The sequence below is a fragment of the Lithobates pipiens genome, unplaced genomic scaffold (genome assembly GCF_037356315.1).
Source record: "Lithobates pipiens isolate NorthernLeopardFrog02 unplaced genomic scaffold, aLitPip1_a1.2 Scaffold_156, whole genome shotgun sequence".
Taxonomy (NCBI): domain Eukaryota; kingdom Metazoa; phylum Chordata; class Amphibia; order Anura; family Ranidae; genus Lithobates; species Lithobates pipiens.
The window spans coordinates 17,339-34,641 of record NW_027507745.1 but is presented as its reverse complement, the minus strand read 5'-3'; the positions used below and the strand labels follow the sequence as shown (position 1 = coordinate 34,641).

Genomic DNA, 17,303 nt, shown 5'->3' with positions numbered 1-17,303 from the left:
GTATGTACTGGGTACAGAGCACGCAGACAGCACGCACTATCTCCTAACACTAATGACTGCAAGCTCTATTATTAACCACTTGTTAGCCCAATGTTTGCATAAAGTGAAAGATGAAGTTATGCTGAGTAAATAGATATCAAACATGTCACTCTTCAAAATTGCACATGCCCGTGGAATGGCGCCAAACGTCGCTACTTAAAAAATCCCCATAGGCGACGCTTTAAATATTTTTTTACTGGTTACATGTTTTGAGTTGCAGAGGAGGTCTAGGACTAGAATTATTGCTCTCGCTCTAACATTCTCGGCGATACCTCACATGTGTGGCACATGCGAGCACATGGGGACATGGGCGCTTTAATTTTAATTTTATTTTTTTATTGTTCATTTTACTTTATTTATTTTAGTTTGACATTTTTTTTCCCAAAAATATATTTTTGATCACTTTTATTCCTATTACAAGAAATGTAAACATCCCTTGTAATAGGAATATGGGGTGACAGGTCCTCTTTACAGTGAAATCTGGGGGGTCAATATGACCCCACATCTCACCTCTAGGCTGGGAAGCCTGAAATAAAAAATAAAAAAAAGATTCTGGCTTTGATCGTACTGGCGAGTTGGTAGAAGCACCGGAGGGCGGTGAGGGGTGGGGGGCGTCTATGGCTGGGTATTTCAGGGTATCACCGAGTATGGCTGGGTATGGCAATTTATGGCAGGGTATTACAGAGTATTGGCGGGGTATTGGCGGGGTACTACAGAGTAAAAGCAGGGTACTGCAGAGTATTGGGGGTACTGCAGAGTAATGGCGGGTACTGCAGAGTATTGGGGGGTACTGCAGAGTAATGGCGGGGTACTGCACTGCAGAGTAATGGCGGGGTACTGCAGAGTAATGGCGGGGTACTGCAGAGTAATGGCGGGGTACTGCACTGCAGAGTAATGGCGGGGTACTGCACTGCAGAGTAATGGCGGGGTACTGCACTGCAGAGTAATGGCGGGGTACTGCACTGCAGAGTAATGGCGGGGTACTGCACTGCAGAGTAATGGCGGGGTACTGCACTGCAGAGTAATGGCGGGGTACTGCAGAGTAATGGCGGGGTACTGCACTGCAGAGTAATGGCGGGGTACTGCAGAGTAATGGCGGGGTACTGCAGAGTAATGGCGGGGTACTGCAGAGTAATGGCGGGGTACTGCAGAGTAATGGCAGGGTACTGCAGAGTAATGGCGGGGTACTGCAGAGTAATGGCAGGGTACTGCAGAGTAATGGCAGGGTACTGCACTGCAGAGTAATGGCAGGGTACTGCACTGCAGAGTAATGGCGGGGTACTGCACTGCAGAGTAATGGCGGGGTACTGCAGAGTAATGGCAGGGTACTGCAGAGTATGCACTGGTATTGCAGAGTATTGGCAGGGAATTGAGGGGTTAAATTCGGTGAGCAGCGATGTGGGCACTGCAGATGCAGCCCACATCGCTGCTGACACCGATCTCTTTCCCCTCCGCTGTACCGATCGGTACAGAAAGGGGAGGGAGGAACAGGCGTCATAACATGACGCCGGTTTGTTTCCAAGTGATCACTCCGTCATTTGACGGAGCAATCACGTGTTAAACGGCCGCTATGAGCGGCCGTTTACCGTGATGCGCCGGGTCCTATGGACCCGGTGGTCACGGATGCTCTCGAGTGCGCACACCTCGGGGCACGCGAGAGCAGAATTCTGGGAGGCCGTTAATTAACGGCCTCTCTGAGTTAAACAACCGCCCTGAAGCCGTTAACCGGCAATGGGCAGTTGTTAAGTGGTTAAAGCTAGATCACTAGCTATATAGGTGAGGTGAATATAGTGGTGTATACTGCGGTCAGGGCACAGACAACAACCACTACACAGCAGCAAGATAGGAAATCAGCCAAAAACGATTGGTGTGTACTGTGTTGAAGGTACACAGAACACCCACTGCTTCAGATGCAAAGTAACACACTACAGGAGGCCGCCTTAAAGGCGGCCTTATATAGTGTGGGGCGTGCACTACACAGCCTGAGCTATGATTGGCCACAGGCAGGATGCCTGTGGCCAATCATGGCTCTCCTCGCTGCCGGCGCTGCGATTGGCCAAGCATGCGGGGTCACAGTGCATGCTTGGCCAATCATCGGGCAGCAATGCACTGCGCCAACGCAGTGCATTGTGGTCCGCGCGCGCGTCACTCGAATTTTGACGCGAACGGCCAAAACGTTCGGAATTCGCTGAACGCACGAACAGCCAATGTTCGAGTCGAACGTACGTTCGACTCGAACACGAAGCTCATCCCTAGTACAGACCAAAATCGCTACCAAAATCACTATGAATGTTCCCATAAACCTCAATTTTTCAAACCATTTATACAGTTTTAACATTAAAAGTGGCTTTACATTGGTTTACTTAACATAGTGGTAAAGTGTACTTTCACGCTTTAAAAAAAAAAAAAAAGTAAAATACTTTTTTTTTCTAAAGTCCAGGTCCTTAAAGCGGAGCTCCACCCAAAAGTGAAAGCTCTGCTTGTCTGCCTCCCCATCCCAAACCTCCCCCCCCCTTTGCTAATTTGGCTTCTCTTGGGGGGGGGGGGGGTACCTGGTTTTGACAGATACCAGCTCCCACTGCAGTAAACTGAGTTATAAGTTTGGCCCCCCTCTTTCCCCCGCAGTCTTCTGGGACACGTCACAGGTCCCAAAAGACTGCAGACCCATTCACAAAATGCAGCTTGCTTCGCGCAAATTTGTGAGGGAGGGGAAGCCTGGAGCTCCTCTTTATTTCTTGCATAGGCTTGGGTGACATATCCAATCCCTGCACATGCACAGAACAGAGTGAATCACGTCTAGGTCCTTTGCAGCATTTCTGCCCATGTGCATAGGTTCCACACACTGCCGCCTAGGATTTCCACATCATGCATTCCATTAGGCAGTTCGTAGGATATCATGCACACACAAAAAAAAGGCACGGGGTCTCAAGTACCGTCTGTGCATGCGCAGACATGCTGCCAGGATCCGCCAGGTCCTATAGACCTGGCACAAATTCTTGATGTATGTCTGGACATGTGTCTATTCTCAATTCAAGATGGGGGCATCGGAGAGCAGTTTAGGGAGAACTTTCTCTACAAGCAAGACAACACTGGACTCCATAGACTAGTAAGTATATTATTTTTCTTACTTTTATACAGGGACAAGTTTTAGGATTTAACATTTTTAGTTTTAATAGTAAGGGTGGAGTGTATGTGTGGGTATACATTTGTTTTCTTTAAAGTAACTGTAAAATCAGAAGGTTTTTTTATCTTCATGCATTCCATGCATGAAGATAAAAAGCCTTCTGTTTGCAGCAGCCTCCCCAGCACCCCCTCTTACTTACTTGTGCCCCATCTCTATCCAGAGATGTTGTAGATATGTCTCGGCTACCTGGGGACTCCCCTTGTCATTGGCTGAGACAGCAGCATGGCGCCATTGCCAGCCAATGAGAAGAGTAGGGGGGAAACATGGCTCTGTCTCTGAATGGACACAGGGAGCTGTGGCTTGGCTCGGGCGCAACCATAGCAAGCTGCTTGATGTGGGGGCACTCAACAGGATGGAGGGGCCTGGAGCGCTGAAGAGGGACCCAAGAAGAGAAGGATCCAGGCTGCTCTGTGCAAATCCTCTGCAACAGAGCAGGTAAGTATAACATGTTTGTTATTTTTAAATAAAAAAAAAAAAGAACGAGACTTTAGTATCATTTTAACAGTTAGCATTTCATATATTTTATAGAACACCATGGGGGATGTTGATTCTATATCTTCATCAACAGTCAACACCAGAGAAGACAATACTTGCTTTAAGATACAAGAGTGAATACCTAGAGATGTTCTGGTTCTCAGTAAGCAAGTCAATGTAACAGTCCGACAACCAGCTGTGAGTGTACAGGAAGATAATATTGTATATCACCAGGGCAATGCTGAGAAGGATCAGTTTGACTTCAAAGTTCAGAAGCAAAAAGGCCGAACAAGCCAGAAGCCCCAGAATACAGCAATACATGTAATACTAAAAAGAAGAAACATAAAGCAACAATTACAACACAATACATAAATATACTAGACAAGCATTTCCAACATCTTACACAGAACTTTACAGGACAACAGGCTCTAAACATATGTGTTCACAGAGACCAGAGGGCATGCTTGCATAATCTGGTTATGTGATTATTTCCAAGGAATTTAAACCTTGACATGTGCTGACAATCTGATGCATTTACAATCCGTCTCATCTGTACCACAATAAATACAATCATTGTATCTAGGGACTGTCATCTGACATTCTGATTCTGTTACTGAATGCAACTGTGGAAACTTGATTTATATGTACATATACATATATATATATATATATACGCGTGCGTTTGTACAGTTAAAGTAGAATTCTAGGTTTGCCATAGCTCTAAATACTTTGTTTTGGCCAAGCTGTCCAAATGATCCATGTCCATTACTAATTGATGCAGCTGCAATGTGCACTGTACTTCACTGTATTAGCACTAGATAATGATAGGAAGCAGTGCTGTGTTTTTAAGAGTATGGGTGACATTCCGTCTGCTGCCAGAACCGAATCGAGTACGCTTAAATGCTTCTCAGCCATTCAGCTGAAGCCTTATATTCTTATCAATGAACATAAGTTTCATCTGATTGGCTGAAGTGGAGAGGTGGTTAGATAAGGTCACGATTTACGCTTTGACTAATCAGAGGAAGCCCTGCATTCATTGGCAACAATACGTTTTCACTGAATGGCTGAGAAGCGTTCAGATTTACTCGATCTAGTTCCAGCAGCAGACAATAAAATGCTCAAGTGCTGCAGAACCGAGCACCAGATACTGTAAATAGCATGTAGGCAGGTGCAGTCTGTATCCTCCACTGCAGGTGGCGCTCAACAGCAGCAGCAACGCAGATGGGGAGGAAGTTGAGGGAAACTTGGTTCCTCTAAGCCCTTGTACACACGGTCAGACATTCTGAAAACCAAATCCGTTGGATTTTGTCCAAAACTGTTGCATACACATGGTCGGACAAAGTTGTTGGAAAATCCGATTGTACATAACGTGATGACGTTATTTCGTTACGACGGGACTACATTCAGGCTAGTAGCCAATAGCTTAGGTCTAGGAATTTGATCTGAGCATGCGTGGCACTTTGTCCGTCGGAGTAGGCTACACATGATCGGAGTATGTCCGATCGGAGCATTTTGTCGGACAAGTTGGAAAGTTGGTATGCGACGGAAACAGTCTGATGGAGACCACACACAGTCGGATTATCTGACAAAATGGTCCGATAGGACACATTCCGTTGAAATCTCCGACCGTGTGTACAAGGGCTAAGATATCTCCAGTCACAGTGTGGGACGCTATCTGATTGGATGTTGGTGCCCATGTGACTTTGTTGGCCATCTTAGATCAAACAGAGTCTATTTAAAACTCCGGCTCCTGGGCTTGGTGTGCTTTTGGTAGGTGGCTAGTGTAGGGATAGGATCTCTGTCTGCCAGGGACAGTGCTTAGAGACAGGGAAAGGTTCTGGAGGAGTAGGGACAATGCAGGGACTATGTTCACCTCTCCAGGAAGCCTACCAGTGTGGACTGGCCAGGCCACATTCCGCTCCTCATAGTACCAAGCCTTCAAACATGTTCCTAGGTGAATTACTAATTCTCCCTTTTAAGGGATTATTCACATGGGCACTCAGCTCCATGCAGTACTGTTTTATTTACATGGCTGCGCACAGTCTATATAGATTGAATGGGCTCACCCGTGCAGTCAATTTTGAAAAGGTACACAAGGATGAGGTGCATTGTCAACTTGGCAATCATAAAAAAAGAAAAAAAACAAATGGTTCTGCATGCTGCATGGGGCTGAGCGATCATACTCTATTTTCTACAGCAAAGCTACTAATATTGTACACAGATTAAGAGAAAACAGATAATAAACTCAGAGAACGTTAACTGACCGGCAGGCTATATACTGTTAAAATGACTGGAGTTACAGATGTATTGAAAGAGATTCCTGGACATGCCCCATCAGGTAGAAAAAACTGAAAGAAAAAGAAAAAAAACAATAGATTAGCTCTACTGAATGCTCCATGGAATGACTGCACGATTTTAAAAAATGCCTTTCACATATAAGCCTACAATAAACAAGGCAGGTACTAGCTTAAACATATGTAGGAGCTTCAAAATGTTATATGCAGTATAAGTGTGAGCACACCCCTCACATTTTTGTAAATATTTTATTATATCTTTTCATGCGACAACACTGAAGAAATTACACTTGGCTACAAGGTTGACACGGGAGCTTTCTTCCACTCCTCCATGACAACATCACAAAGCTGGTGGATGTTGGAGACCTTGCGCTCCCCCGCCTTCCGTTTGAGGATGTCCCACAGATGCTCAATAGGGTTTATGTCTGGAGACATGCTTGGCCAGTCCAACACCTTTACCCTCAGCTTCTCTAGCAATGCAGTGGTAGCCTTAGAGTTGTGTTTGGGGTCTTTATGTTGGTATACTGCCCTGTGGTCCAGTCTCCAAAGGGAGGGTATCATTCTCTGCTTCAGTATGTCACAGTACATGTTGGCATGCATGGTTCCCTCAACGAACTGTAGCTCCCCAGTGCCGGCAGCACTCATTCAGCCCCAGACCATGACTCTCCCACTACCATGGCTAACGTGTACATAAACTACCCTATCGTTTTTATCCAAGGAAGCTGCCATCTTTGCCTCTGTTTAATCTACAACTACCATGATGCTGCACATGTTATCAGTTAGGACACCAGCCATTGGCTGGTTTGACAGTTTGGTTGAGAGCACAACCAATGGGAGTGTTACATTTCCAGCATGTGCCAGAAATGAAACCGTTTTATGGATAGGTTTACTTTTGCTTTAACTGTAGGCAAGACAATTGTCTTTGTACTCCTCACCTGGTTGCCGCCACACACACACACGACACCATCTGAACCAAATAAGTTTATCTTGGTCTCATCAGACCACAGGGCATGGTTCCAGTAATCCATTTCCTCAGTCTGCTTGTCTTCAGCAAACCGTTTGTGGGCTTTGTGCATCATCTTTAGAAGAGGCTTTCTTCTGAGATGACAGCTATGCAGACCAATTTGATGCAGCGTGTGGCTTATGGTCTGAGCACTGACAGGCTGACCTCCCACCCCTTCAACCTCTGCTGCAATGCTGGCATACATTTCCCAAAGACACCCTCTGGATATGATGCTGAGCATGTGCATTCAACTTCTTTGGTCGACCATGGCGAGGCCTGTTCTAAGTGGCACCTGTCCTGTTAAACCACTGTATGGTCTTGGCCATTGTGCTGCAGCTCATTTTCAGGGTATTGCCAATCTTCTTATAGCCTAGGCCATGTTTATGTAGAGCAAATTTTTTTTCAGATCCTCAGAGAGTTCTTTGCCATGAGGTGCCATGTTGAACTTCCAGTGACAAGTATGAGAGAGCGAGAGCGATGACTCCAAATTTAACACACCTGCTCCCCATTCACACCTGAGACCTTTGTAACACTAACGAGTCACATGACACCGGGGAGGGAAAATGGCTAATTGGGCCAAATGAACATTTTATACAAGCTGTGCACTTACTACTTTACATTATAGCAAAGTGTCATTTAGTGTTGTCACATGAAAAGATATGATAAAATATTTACAAAAACAAAAAAAAAAAAAAATAGGGTTGAGATACTGTACATTTTTCTCTAGTGGAAAACTGTTTGATTTTCCCAGGTTTTCTGCTAGCTATAAATGTTTCTTCCCCTGAAGTGTGTTCCAAGACTTGCTAATAAAATAAAAATTATATATAAAATCATCACCAGTCAAAATTATATTTATATATATATATATATATATATATACACATACATACACACACACACACACACACACACACAATTATATATATATATATATATATATATATATATATATATATATATATATATATATATATATATATATATATATATATATATATACACACACACACACACACACACACACACATACACACACACACACATATATATATATACATATGTACGTGTGTGTGTATATAATTATTTTTTCCTTCAAATAGTGGTTCCTGCAAGCTTTAAAAAAAAAAAAAAAAAAAAATATATATATATATACACAGTTGCAAAAATTATCATAAACTCTCATAAGCGGTTCAAAATGTAGTTGGTGCCACTGGTTCAATGGCTTGCAACAGTGGCCATTTGTTAAAGACAGAAAATGGTGATGGGAAAAAAAAAAAAGGACAGATAAAATTACCAAATTGAATACCGCCATAAACAACACAGTAATAATGGTCAGGATTCCAAAGGGCACTCTGAACCAGGGCTGGCTGGAGACTGCAGAAGAGAGAGAGGGAACCCAGTGCAAGATTTGAGGTCCTTTGAGGATACATTTCTGTTGGAGAAACAGAAGAAGGGTCTTATTAAAGCGAGTTGGCAATGTATAAAGCTCTATGAAGCTGTAAATGTTTGACTCAACCTCATATTTTAACGTGGAGATTGAACGAACACAGAAAAAAAGTCTACTTATCATTTAGAAGAAATAAGCTCTCATGTGTACAGTACTACATAAAAACAGTTTTAATTATTTTCCAGCTTTGAAAATAAGTTACAGAGATTCTGCTTGCCAGACTGCATTTGCTCACTGAACACATTTCAGCACCGTGTACCATAAACTGTCTCAGCTAGGAATGTTCAGTCTAGAGGATAGGGTTTGGCAGACAGTAGTGAGATGAAGCAGCAAGATTTGGGACAGTAAAAAAGAACACAAAACTGGGGATAAACAGGCAGACATAATTATTACTAAATTTGGATTTTAGTTGGCACTAAAGATAAGAAATGTAACTATGATATGCATCTTACCCTCTGTCTGGCACCGATAAATAAAACTTGGCATAAAAGGAAACCTCTTGCGAAAAAAACAGAGGCTGCCATCCTTTAAACCAGTTAATAATTTTTTTCTTTAAAAAAAAAAAGTTCTAGCAACCTCTGGTGTAGGATGACTTAAAGTAACATTAAACCTTTGTTTTTTGTTTTTTTTAACTCAAAAAACAAACCTGTTATAATTACTTGCTTTGTGTAATGGTTTTGCACAGAGCAACTCCGATCCTCCTTTTCTGTGGTCCCCAGCTGGTGCTCCAGGCCCTTCCTCTTCAGTGAGTGCCCCCATGGAAAGCCCCCTCGTCACAGCATTTGGTTGACAGCAGCGGGAGCTCTCGTGCACATAGCTGTGGGGGCTCCTGCAGCACAGAAGGGTTTTTTACCTTAATGGATTAAGGTAAAAAAAACTTGAGGCTTTAGAACCAATTTGAAAAAAAAAAACTTAGCTTTTTTTTATGGAGCACTTTAGTTTTGATTTTGGAATGGAAACCAGGGCTCTCCACTGTGTTTAAAGCACAAGAGCACAAGTGTACATTTAGAACAGTTATCCTTTAAAGATGTCCACCCCCCCCCCCCCCAACTTATTACATGTACCTATCCAGCTTCCACAGAGATCTTTGCTGTCTCAGAATGTGTACAACCATTGCAAAGTCAAATATGTTTATTTACCGTTGATCATCAGCTCCATCTAGTGACCACAGTGCAGTAGTTTCCTGAAATACTGCAACCAGGAAAATACCACATTATGGCCCATAGATGGAACTCACCATTATAGGAAATAACAGACATATTACAGAGATTATTTCTAAAAGCTGTGCAAATGCTAAGACATTTGAACAGCAATTTATATAAAAAATAAAATAAATGAATCACATTGTCTCTGTAGACAATGTTTACAATCTAGGCACTGTCTTTTATGCCATCCAAAGAAGAGACTCTCCATATTTCTCTAAAGAGAGATTCTTATATGCATGGCAATAATGAATGGTCATCTGGATCAAGAGGCTTTTCATGAAGAGGTTTTGCAGCTCTCAGTAGACGCACAGCAAGATCTCTGTGGAAAGTGGACAGGTAAGTGTCAGAATTAGGAGGTCAACTGTTGGCTGTATGTCTGTACAAAAAAGCTTAAAAAAAATGATGGACATCTGCACAGATACCGATTCCCTGTTACATAAATGTGAATGAGTTGGGTAAAAGATGGCTTCAGCTACTTTTCACAAGCTGTAGAGAACTCCTCAGACATGTTACTCCTTTTTTGGGACTTAATCGTAGAGACTGCTATGATTAAACCCTGAAAAGGGTGTAACACATCTGAGGAATTCACTACTACAGGTGGAGAACAGGAGCATTTACATTTATGCAACAGGGCCACCATTTTATTGACGTCTACTGGAGCCTGGCATGCCGACTTTGTCTGTCTTGCGCCCGTTTTTTCACATACTTATCTGCTCGCCACAGATTTGGGGGTGCATTAGAGTGGTACGATTTTCATCGTTTTGAGCTACAAAAATGTTGGTATCCTTTAAGCAAGAGTTGCATTGTGAGGCTTCACACTTGTGAACTGGAAAAACAAAACAATACCCAGTTATATGCTACTCACCGCCAGATGTCCAGCAAAGCAAGTAAATAGGTAGAGTAGAAAAAGGAAGAAAGAAATGCCATAGGAGATGCCAAGAGCGGTGTTCCTAAAGACAAGATGCAGAGTATTAGGGCACTGTGAAAATACTAATGTTGCAAGATACTTAAGAATACTTAAGATACTTAAGAAATCATTTGTTTTCATGATTATTTTTCTGCAAAAATTGGGGCCATTACAAGCGCCAAACGTAGAAACAAAAAAGTATGCAGTCTATTGAAGGGCTTTAAGATGTTTTTTTAGCTTTTGTTATTAAACCATCAATATAGATGAATGTATATTACACTTCTTTATTGGTAAAACATTTTGTTGTCGACTTCATGTTAATCTAGCGCCCTTGTTACCTCCTCCCATGCTCGCCTTCAAGACTTCTCCAGAGCATTTCCCATCCTCTGGAACTCCCTGCCCCAGTATATCCGATCAGCCCCTACCCTTTCCACCTTTAGGAAATCCCTGAAAACTCATTTATTCAGGGAAGCCTATCCCACACCCACCTAACAACTGTCCCCGAGCCACCCCCATCAAATCATTCTCTGCAGCTTTTACCTTTTGTACCACCACCCCCTCCTTAGAATGTAAGCTCTATGAGCAGGGCCCTCCTGTACCTTTTGTATTGAACTGTACGGTAATTGTGTCATCCCCACCCTATACATTGTAAAGCGGCACGTAAACTGTTGCCGCTATATAAATTGTGTATAATAATAAATAAATCTATGACTGGCTGTCATGGGTTACTGCATTAAACTCTGTACTTAGATAAACTAGTCAAACTACTGAGTATGGCTAACATTCCATGTAAACAAAATTATTCTTAATTTGGCGCATATTGGAGTAAAAAAAAAGTGCAGGAAAACAATTTTGAATTATACACTAACACTATAAAATGACACACAAGCGAATTACTCTCCTGTAGTATAAATTGTCATTCAGCATTTTTTTTTTACAAATTAGTATCACTTATGACAGTGATGGCAAACCTTGGCACCCCAGATGTTTTGGAACGACATTTCCCATGATGCTCAACTACACTGCAGAGTGCATGAGCATCATGGGAAATTTAGTTCCAAAAAATCTGGGGTGCCAAGGTTCATCATCACTGGCTTATAACGTAATACATGGCAGTGGCCGGTCATGCTTTTATGTTGGTATTCATACCCAATCCCATCATAAAGCTCATCAGCTTTAAAGGGTTTGTAGCCTTATCAACAGTTTACTGTAGCTAGATGCAACTCTAGTGTCAAGTGACATACGTGGTCATGTGGCCTATTTCCATCACTTACTTGGGAGACACCAACATCTGGACAGCAAAGTTGCAGGTAAAGATGAAGAAACAGCAGGCTGTGTAATATTTGAATGATGGTAGGTCAGATAGCCGGTACTGTGTAAAATAATCAAATTGGAGACCAGTTCATAGGTTTTTCTTTAAAAATTCAACAAGGTTCAAAAAACATCTGTGACACTGTTTTATCAAATGGAAGATATTTATAAAGATTTTGCAAGCTGACAACCCAACATTTACTGCGCCTTGATTTTTCACAACACCTAAAAGCTTATTTCACACTTCTGCAGTTAAAATGCATTGATTTTTATTACATATTTTTACAAGTACCATTTTTATAAGCTCTAGTGTATTTTCGATGCATCTGAACACTACTTCATGCATTAAAAGATACATACGACAATGTATGTATAATTTAACATGTCATACCATTGATCTATATGTATGATGAATGGTATGGCATCTGTTTGCTGGAAGCTGCACCTAAGAAGGCAAGCAGGCATTTTGTAAAGGAAACCTGTACTTAGGAAAATCTGGAGGCCGCTATCGCTGACATCCTGAACATTCAATCTGTCTGTCTACTTCTGATTTAAATTCAGATTCCCTGACCGAGATCATGTAGCATATGATGAAGTCAGAAATTCTAATTTGCATACCAGGTCAATGAATCACACTATTAAAGCTACTTGAGCAGTATTACCAGCGGGCATGTAGCATTTTCAGATAAGAGGTCAGCAATGGCATATACATTTCTCTTACAGTAAGTTTGAAGGAAACCTGTATTATCACCAACAGCAATACCCGGAAGGCAAAATACTGTATGTACCCCACCCTAATTACTGCAGGCAGCTACCAAGGAGTGGAGGAGCTGGGGTCTCTGGAGAGACGAAAATCAAGATATATATATATATATATATATATATATATATATATATATATATATATATAAGGCATATTGATTTATAAAATTTCCTTTAAAAATGCAGCACAGGAAAGGGCATGGGTTAGAAATATATACCAGTAAAAAAACACAGTCTAGAATTACCTTTACACTTGAAGTAGAGCTTAAATGTATATTTAAAGGCTAAACATTTTTTCCATTTTTTTTATTGCGCAGCAAAAGGATTAAAACCTCATTCAGGTTTTTTTTTTTTTAATCTGTGCATAAGATACAGAATTCCCTATCCTGTGGACACATCAGAAGGTAAGAGGAAGTTTCTCTGAAATGAGGAAAATCCCCTGTTGACAGTTGTCATGGGAAAAAAAGTGTCCCCATTGTAAGATATAAACATGTATTTTTGTTCCAGTGAGATCAAGTTTTGGCTTCACATACACTTTAAAGAGCAACTAAGCTTGCATTAATGTGTGCATGTGTGAATGCGGTCCTAAACATAAAATTTTATATATTAAAAAAAACAAATAGCACAAAAATTCTGGAAAAGTGCCAAACCCATAGAGAATCTCAGAATGTTGGCACTCCTTAAAAGAGAGGTTTTTCCTCCATCATACTTACCTATGTGGATGCAGCATCACTCCGATGCTGCATCTGTCTCCTGACGCTTCTGCACTGAGAACCGTGTGATTGAACACTGGCGATGGCTCGATTCTCTCACCTCCCCGAGCAGAGAGCTGCTGACTGTCAATCAGCAGCTCTCTGCTTTTCTCCTCCACGCTCATTGGAGCGCTGAGCTGTGGAGGGGCGGGGAGCGGCCATCTCGGGCTCTCAGTGGCTCGCTGAGAGGCGGAGATGGGCATCAGCCCAGGCACCTAGCCAATCCAGACTCCCATTGTCAGCATGGCATGGTGCCTGGACTGATTTCTGTGACGTCAGCAGAGAGCGGACTTCAGACCACTCTCTGCTGAAACCAGGTCACAGAACTGCAAGACGAATTGTACCCCTGTGACCCATAGGAGGAACCCAGCCAAATGAGCTCAGGCCTGACTTCTCCTTTAAATGAACTATACACAGTATGCTGAATAGCCCTCTCCAGTCCTTGAGTTTAAAATAACTTTTAGTCTGCTGAGCTAAGAACTGTGCGAAGAATGAGAATGTTCTTGGCTACATGCATTACTAGTAGGGCATGCGCAACTTACTTTCAACTTTTTACACGTTTGACATGTTTTATACAACTGCATCTCACGACAAACTGACACCTCCTGATTATGTAGGCGAATTACATGGATAAATGGAATTCCCTTTCAGCACAGAAGTCATCTTTAGCACTTGCATGCCCATTTTAGAGTAGTAACTATTCAAGTCTGGAGTTCATTTCATTTTTCTTAGGCTTAAACCTTATACACACACACAATCTTTGTTTAAAATTAATTTTTTTTAAAAGAGAACACAAGATTCGCAGAGCACTAAAGAATAGCTAAAGATCCAGCACAGCAATAGCTTGACTTGGATTAAGCATTAAGTCTGGTTTGTATATTGCAGCTTGAGCTGCTGAACTCTGTAAACAGACTGCCAGGAGATAGCCTTATATTTAAAAAAAAAAAAAGGAAAATAAAAGATAAATTGACTTGTTTTATCTTTTTGTCCAAACTATAAAAAATATATAAATAAAACATATGCATATACATTTTCTCCCCCCCCCCCCAATGTAGATCATCACAGCAGGGATACGACGCAGTATGAGCCTGATAGGTTTCAGTGGCAAAATAGGCACAAGCATTTAGGGGTTAGTCTAGCCTTAGGAAGAAGTCAATTAATTTATGGCTAGGATTAGGGATTCATTTTAAGTGCTAGGTTAATGTTAGTGGTAGGGACATGGTTAAGCATTAACTGGGAGATTAGTTTGTTACTTATATATTTTTTTCCTTAGTGGTAAGCTTTTCACACTAAGGCCGCGTACACACGCGGGGACTGTTCGCCCAACTTTGTCCGTCAAACAGTTTCGGCAAACAGTCCGCTCAAACTTAGCATGGACGGACATGGCCACACACGACGGACGAACAGTTTGCTGAAACCGTGCGCGATGACGTGAACGGCACGTACGACAGGACGAAAAATACGACGTCCTATACACTGCATTATAGCTTTCGGCGTGAAAATCCTTTCTGAGCATGCGCGCAACTTTGTTTGACGAACAAGCCTACACACGAGCGGACTGTTCGCTGAAACAAGGTTTCAGCGGACAGTTTTTCGGAAATTCCGAAAAACCTTGTCCGTCAAACTGTCCGCTGAAACTGTCCGCTGAAAGCCCACACACGAGCGGACTGTCCGCCCAAACACTGTTCAGCGGACAAAGTTGGGCGAACAGTCCGCCCGTGTGTACGCGGCCTTATGCTTTTGATGAAAGCAACATTTAAGCATTAGGGGGAAGATGAAGTTATCTATTGTTAGTGCAAATTTTAACATTATTATTGCAGGGAGGGATATGGTTAAGTGGCTGGGGATAAGGATTATAAATAGGTTACAGGTTGAGGTATGAGTGGTTACAGTTTAATTTATATCTTGCTTATGGTGCCAAAGTCCCAATATGAAATGTACTGCTGTGGGTAATGATGCCAGAAAACTAGTGTACCGTACCCAATGGCCCAGCTGCATTCACTGGCAAATGCAGAGGAAAATAATGGTCTGTAAACCGGAGGAAATGAAAAGCATCTGTGTTGCCCATAGGTATTTAAATTCAGTTTCTGCTTATTAGAAAAATGACAGCTGAATCTTGGGGCAACAATAGCACATCCTCTCGTTTAGCTTTATATCGATGCCCTATGCCAATACTGAAGGGGTTTGAGTGTTTTTAAGCTGGTCATACGCATATAAGGCTTATCCAACACATTCTTCCAACCTCATTACACAATGCAGAAGGACAAATCTCACGCTGCGTCTGTTTTTTGGCCCTGTGAACTGTCAAAATGCTTGAAGAGTGCCTGCATATGACTGGATAAAGACACCGAAACAGTCAACAATTTTTTCCCTAGCTCCTTTGATTTTGTAAATCAAGGACTGTCGGGAGAGGCGCAGCTGACATGGCCACTCACTGAGTAAATTTCCTCCAGTTCATCAGGAACCAGGCAAACTTTGCTGTGTACGACGACCATTGCCTAAAGGTTTTCTTTTTTTCCTGTTCCTATTTGACAACTAGAGAAAATCTACACAGATACATTCTTTTAGCTTTACAAAAAATACAAATAATTTGAAATTTGCCATTCTAAGGAATATACAGTATCTCACAAGAGTACACACCTCACATTTTTGTTAATATTTTATGATATCGCTTCATGTAACAACACTGAAGAAATTACACTTTGCTACAATGTAAAGTAGTGAGTGTACAGCTTGTATAACAGTGTAAATTTGCTGTACCCTCAAAATAACTCACAAAGCCATTAATGTCTAAACCACTGGCAACAAAACTGAGTACACCCCCAAGTGAAAATGTCAAAATTGGGCCCAAAGCATCAACATTTTGTGTGGCCACCATTATTTTCCAGCACTGCTTTAACCCTCTTGGTCATGGAGTTCGCCAGAGCTTCACAGGTTGCCACTGGAGTCCTCTTCCACTTCTCCATGACGAACAGTGGATGTTAGAGACCTTGCATTCCTCCACCTTCCCCAAAGATGCTCAATAGGGTTTAGGTCTGGAGACATACTTGGGCAGTCCATCACCTTTACCCTCAGCTTCAGGACTGTAGCTCCCCAGTGCCGGCAGCACTCATGCAGCCCGAGACTATGACACTCCCACCACCATGCTTGACTGTAGGCAAGACACACTTGTCTTTGTACTCCTCAGCTGGTTGCCGCCACACACGCTTGACATCATCTGAACAAAATAAATTTATCTTGGTCTCATCAGACCACAGGACATGGTTCCAGTAATCCATGTCCTTAGTCTGCTTGTCTTCATCAAACTGTTTGTGAGCTTTCTTGTGCATCATCTTTAGACGAGGCTTCCTTCTTGGATGACAGCCATGCAGACAATACTGATGCAGTGTGCGGCGTATAGTCTGAGCACTGACAGGCTGACCCCCCACCCCTTCAACCTCTGCAGCAATGCTGACAGCACTCATACATCTATTTCCCAAAGACAACCTCCGATATGACGCTGAGCACGTGCACTCAACTTCTTCGGCTGACCATGGCACGGCCTGTTCTGAGTGGAACATGTCCTGTTAAACTGCTGTATGGTCTTGGCCACCATGCTGCAGCTCAGTTTCAGGGTCTTGGCAATCTGCTTATAGCCTAGGCCATCTTCATGTAGAGCTCTCTGAAGATTTTTGTTCAGATCTTCAGAGTTCTTTGCCATGAGGTGCCATGTTAAACTTCCAGTGACAAGTATGAGAGGGTGAGAGCTATAAAACCAAATTTAACACACATGCTCCCCACTAACACTAATGAGTCACATGATACCGGGGAGGGGGAATGGCTAATTGGGCCCAATTTGGACATATTCACTTAGGGGTGTACTCACTTTTTTTGCCAGTGGTTTAGACATTAATGGCTGTGTTGAATTATTTTGGGGGGACAGCAA

General features: G+C 42.3%; 1 protein-coding gene across 1 annotated transcript in view; it reads right to left on the bottom strand.

Moving 5' to 3' along the window:
* LOC143981414 (adenylate cyclase type 4-like) overlaps nt 1-17,303 on the bottom strand; it is a gene marked incomplete at its 5' end in the record, with an annotated part of 46,027 nt that overhangs the window by 12,353 nt on the left and 16,371 nt on the right. The window contains 5 exon segments of the mRNA XM_077479241.1: nt 3,840-4,024; nt 5,962-6,045; nt 8,289-8,426; nt 10,512-10,596; nt 11,828-11,925. Of these exon segments, the coding sequence (XP_077335367.1) occupies nt 3,840-4,024; nt 5,962-6,045; nt 8,289-8,426; nt 10,512-10,596; nt 11,828-11,925 (590 nt within the window).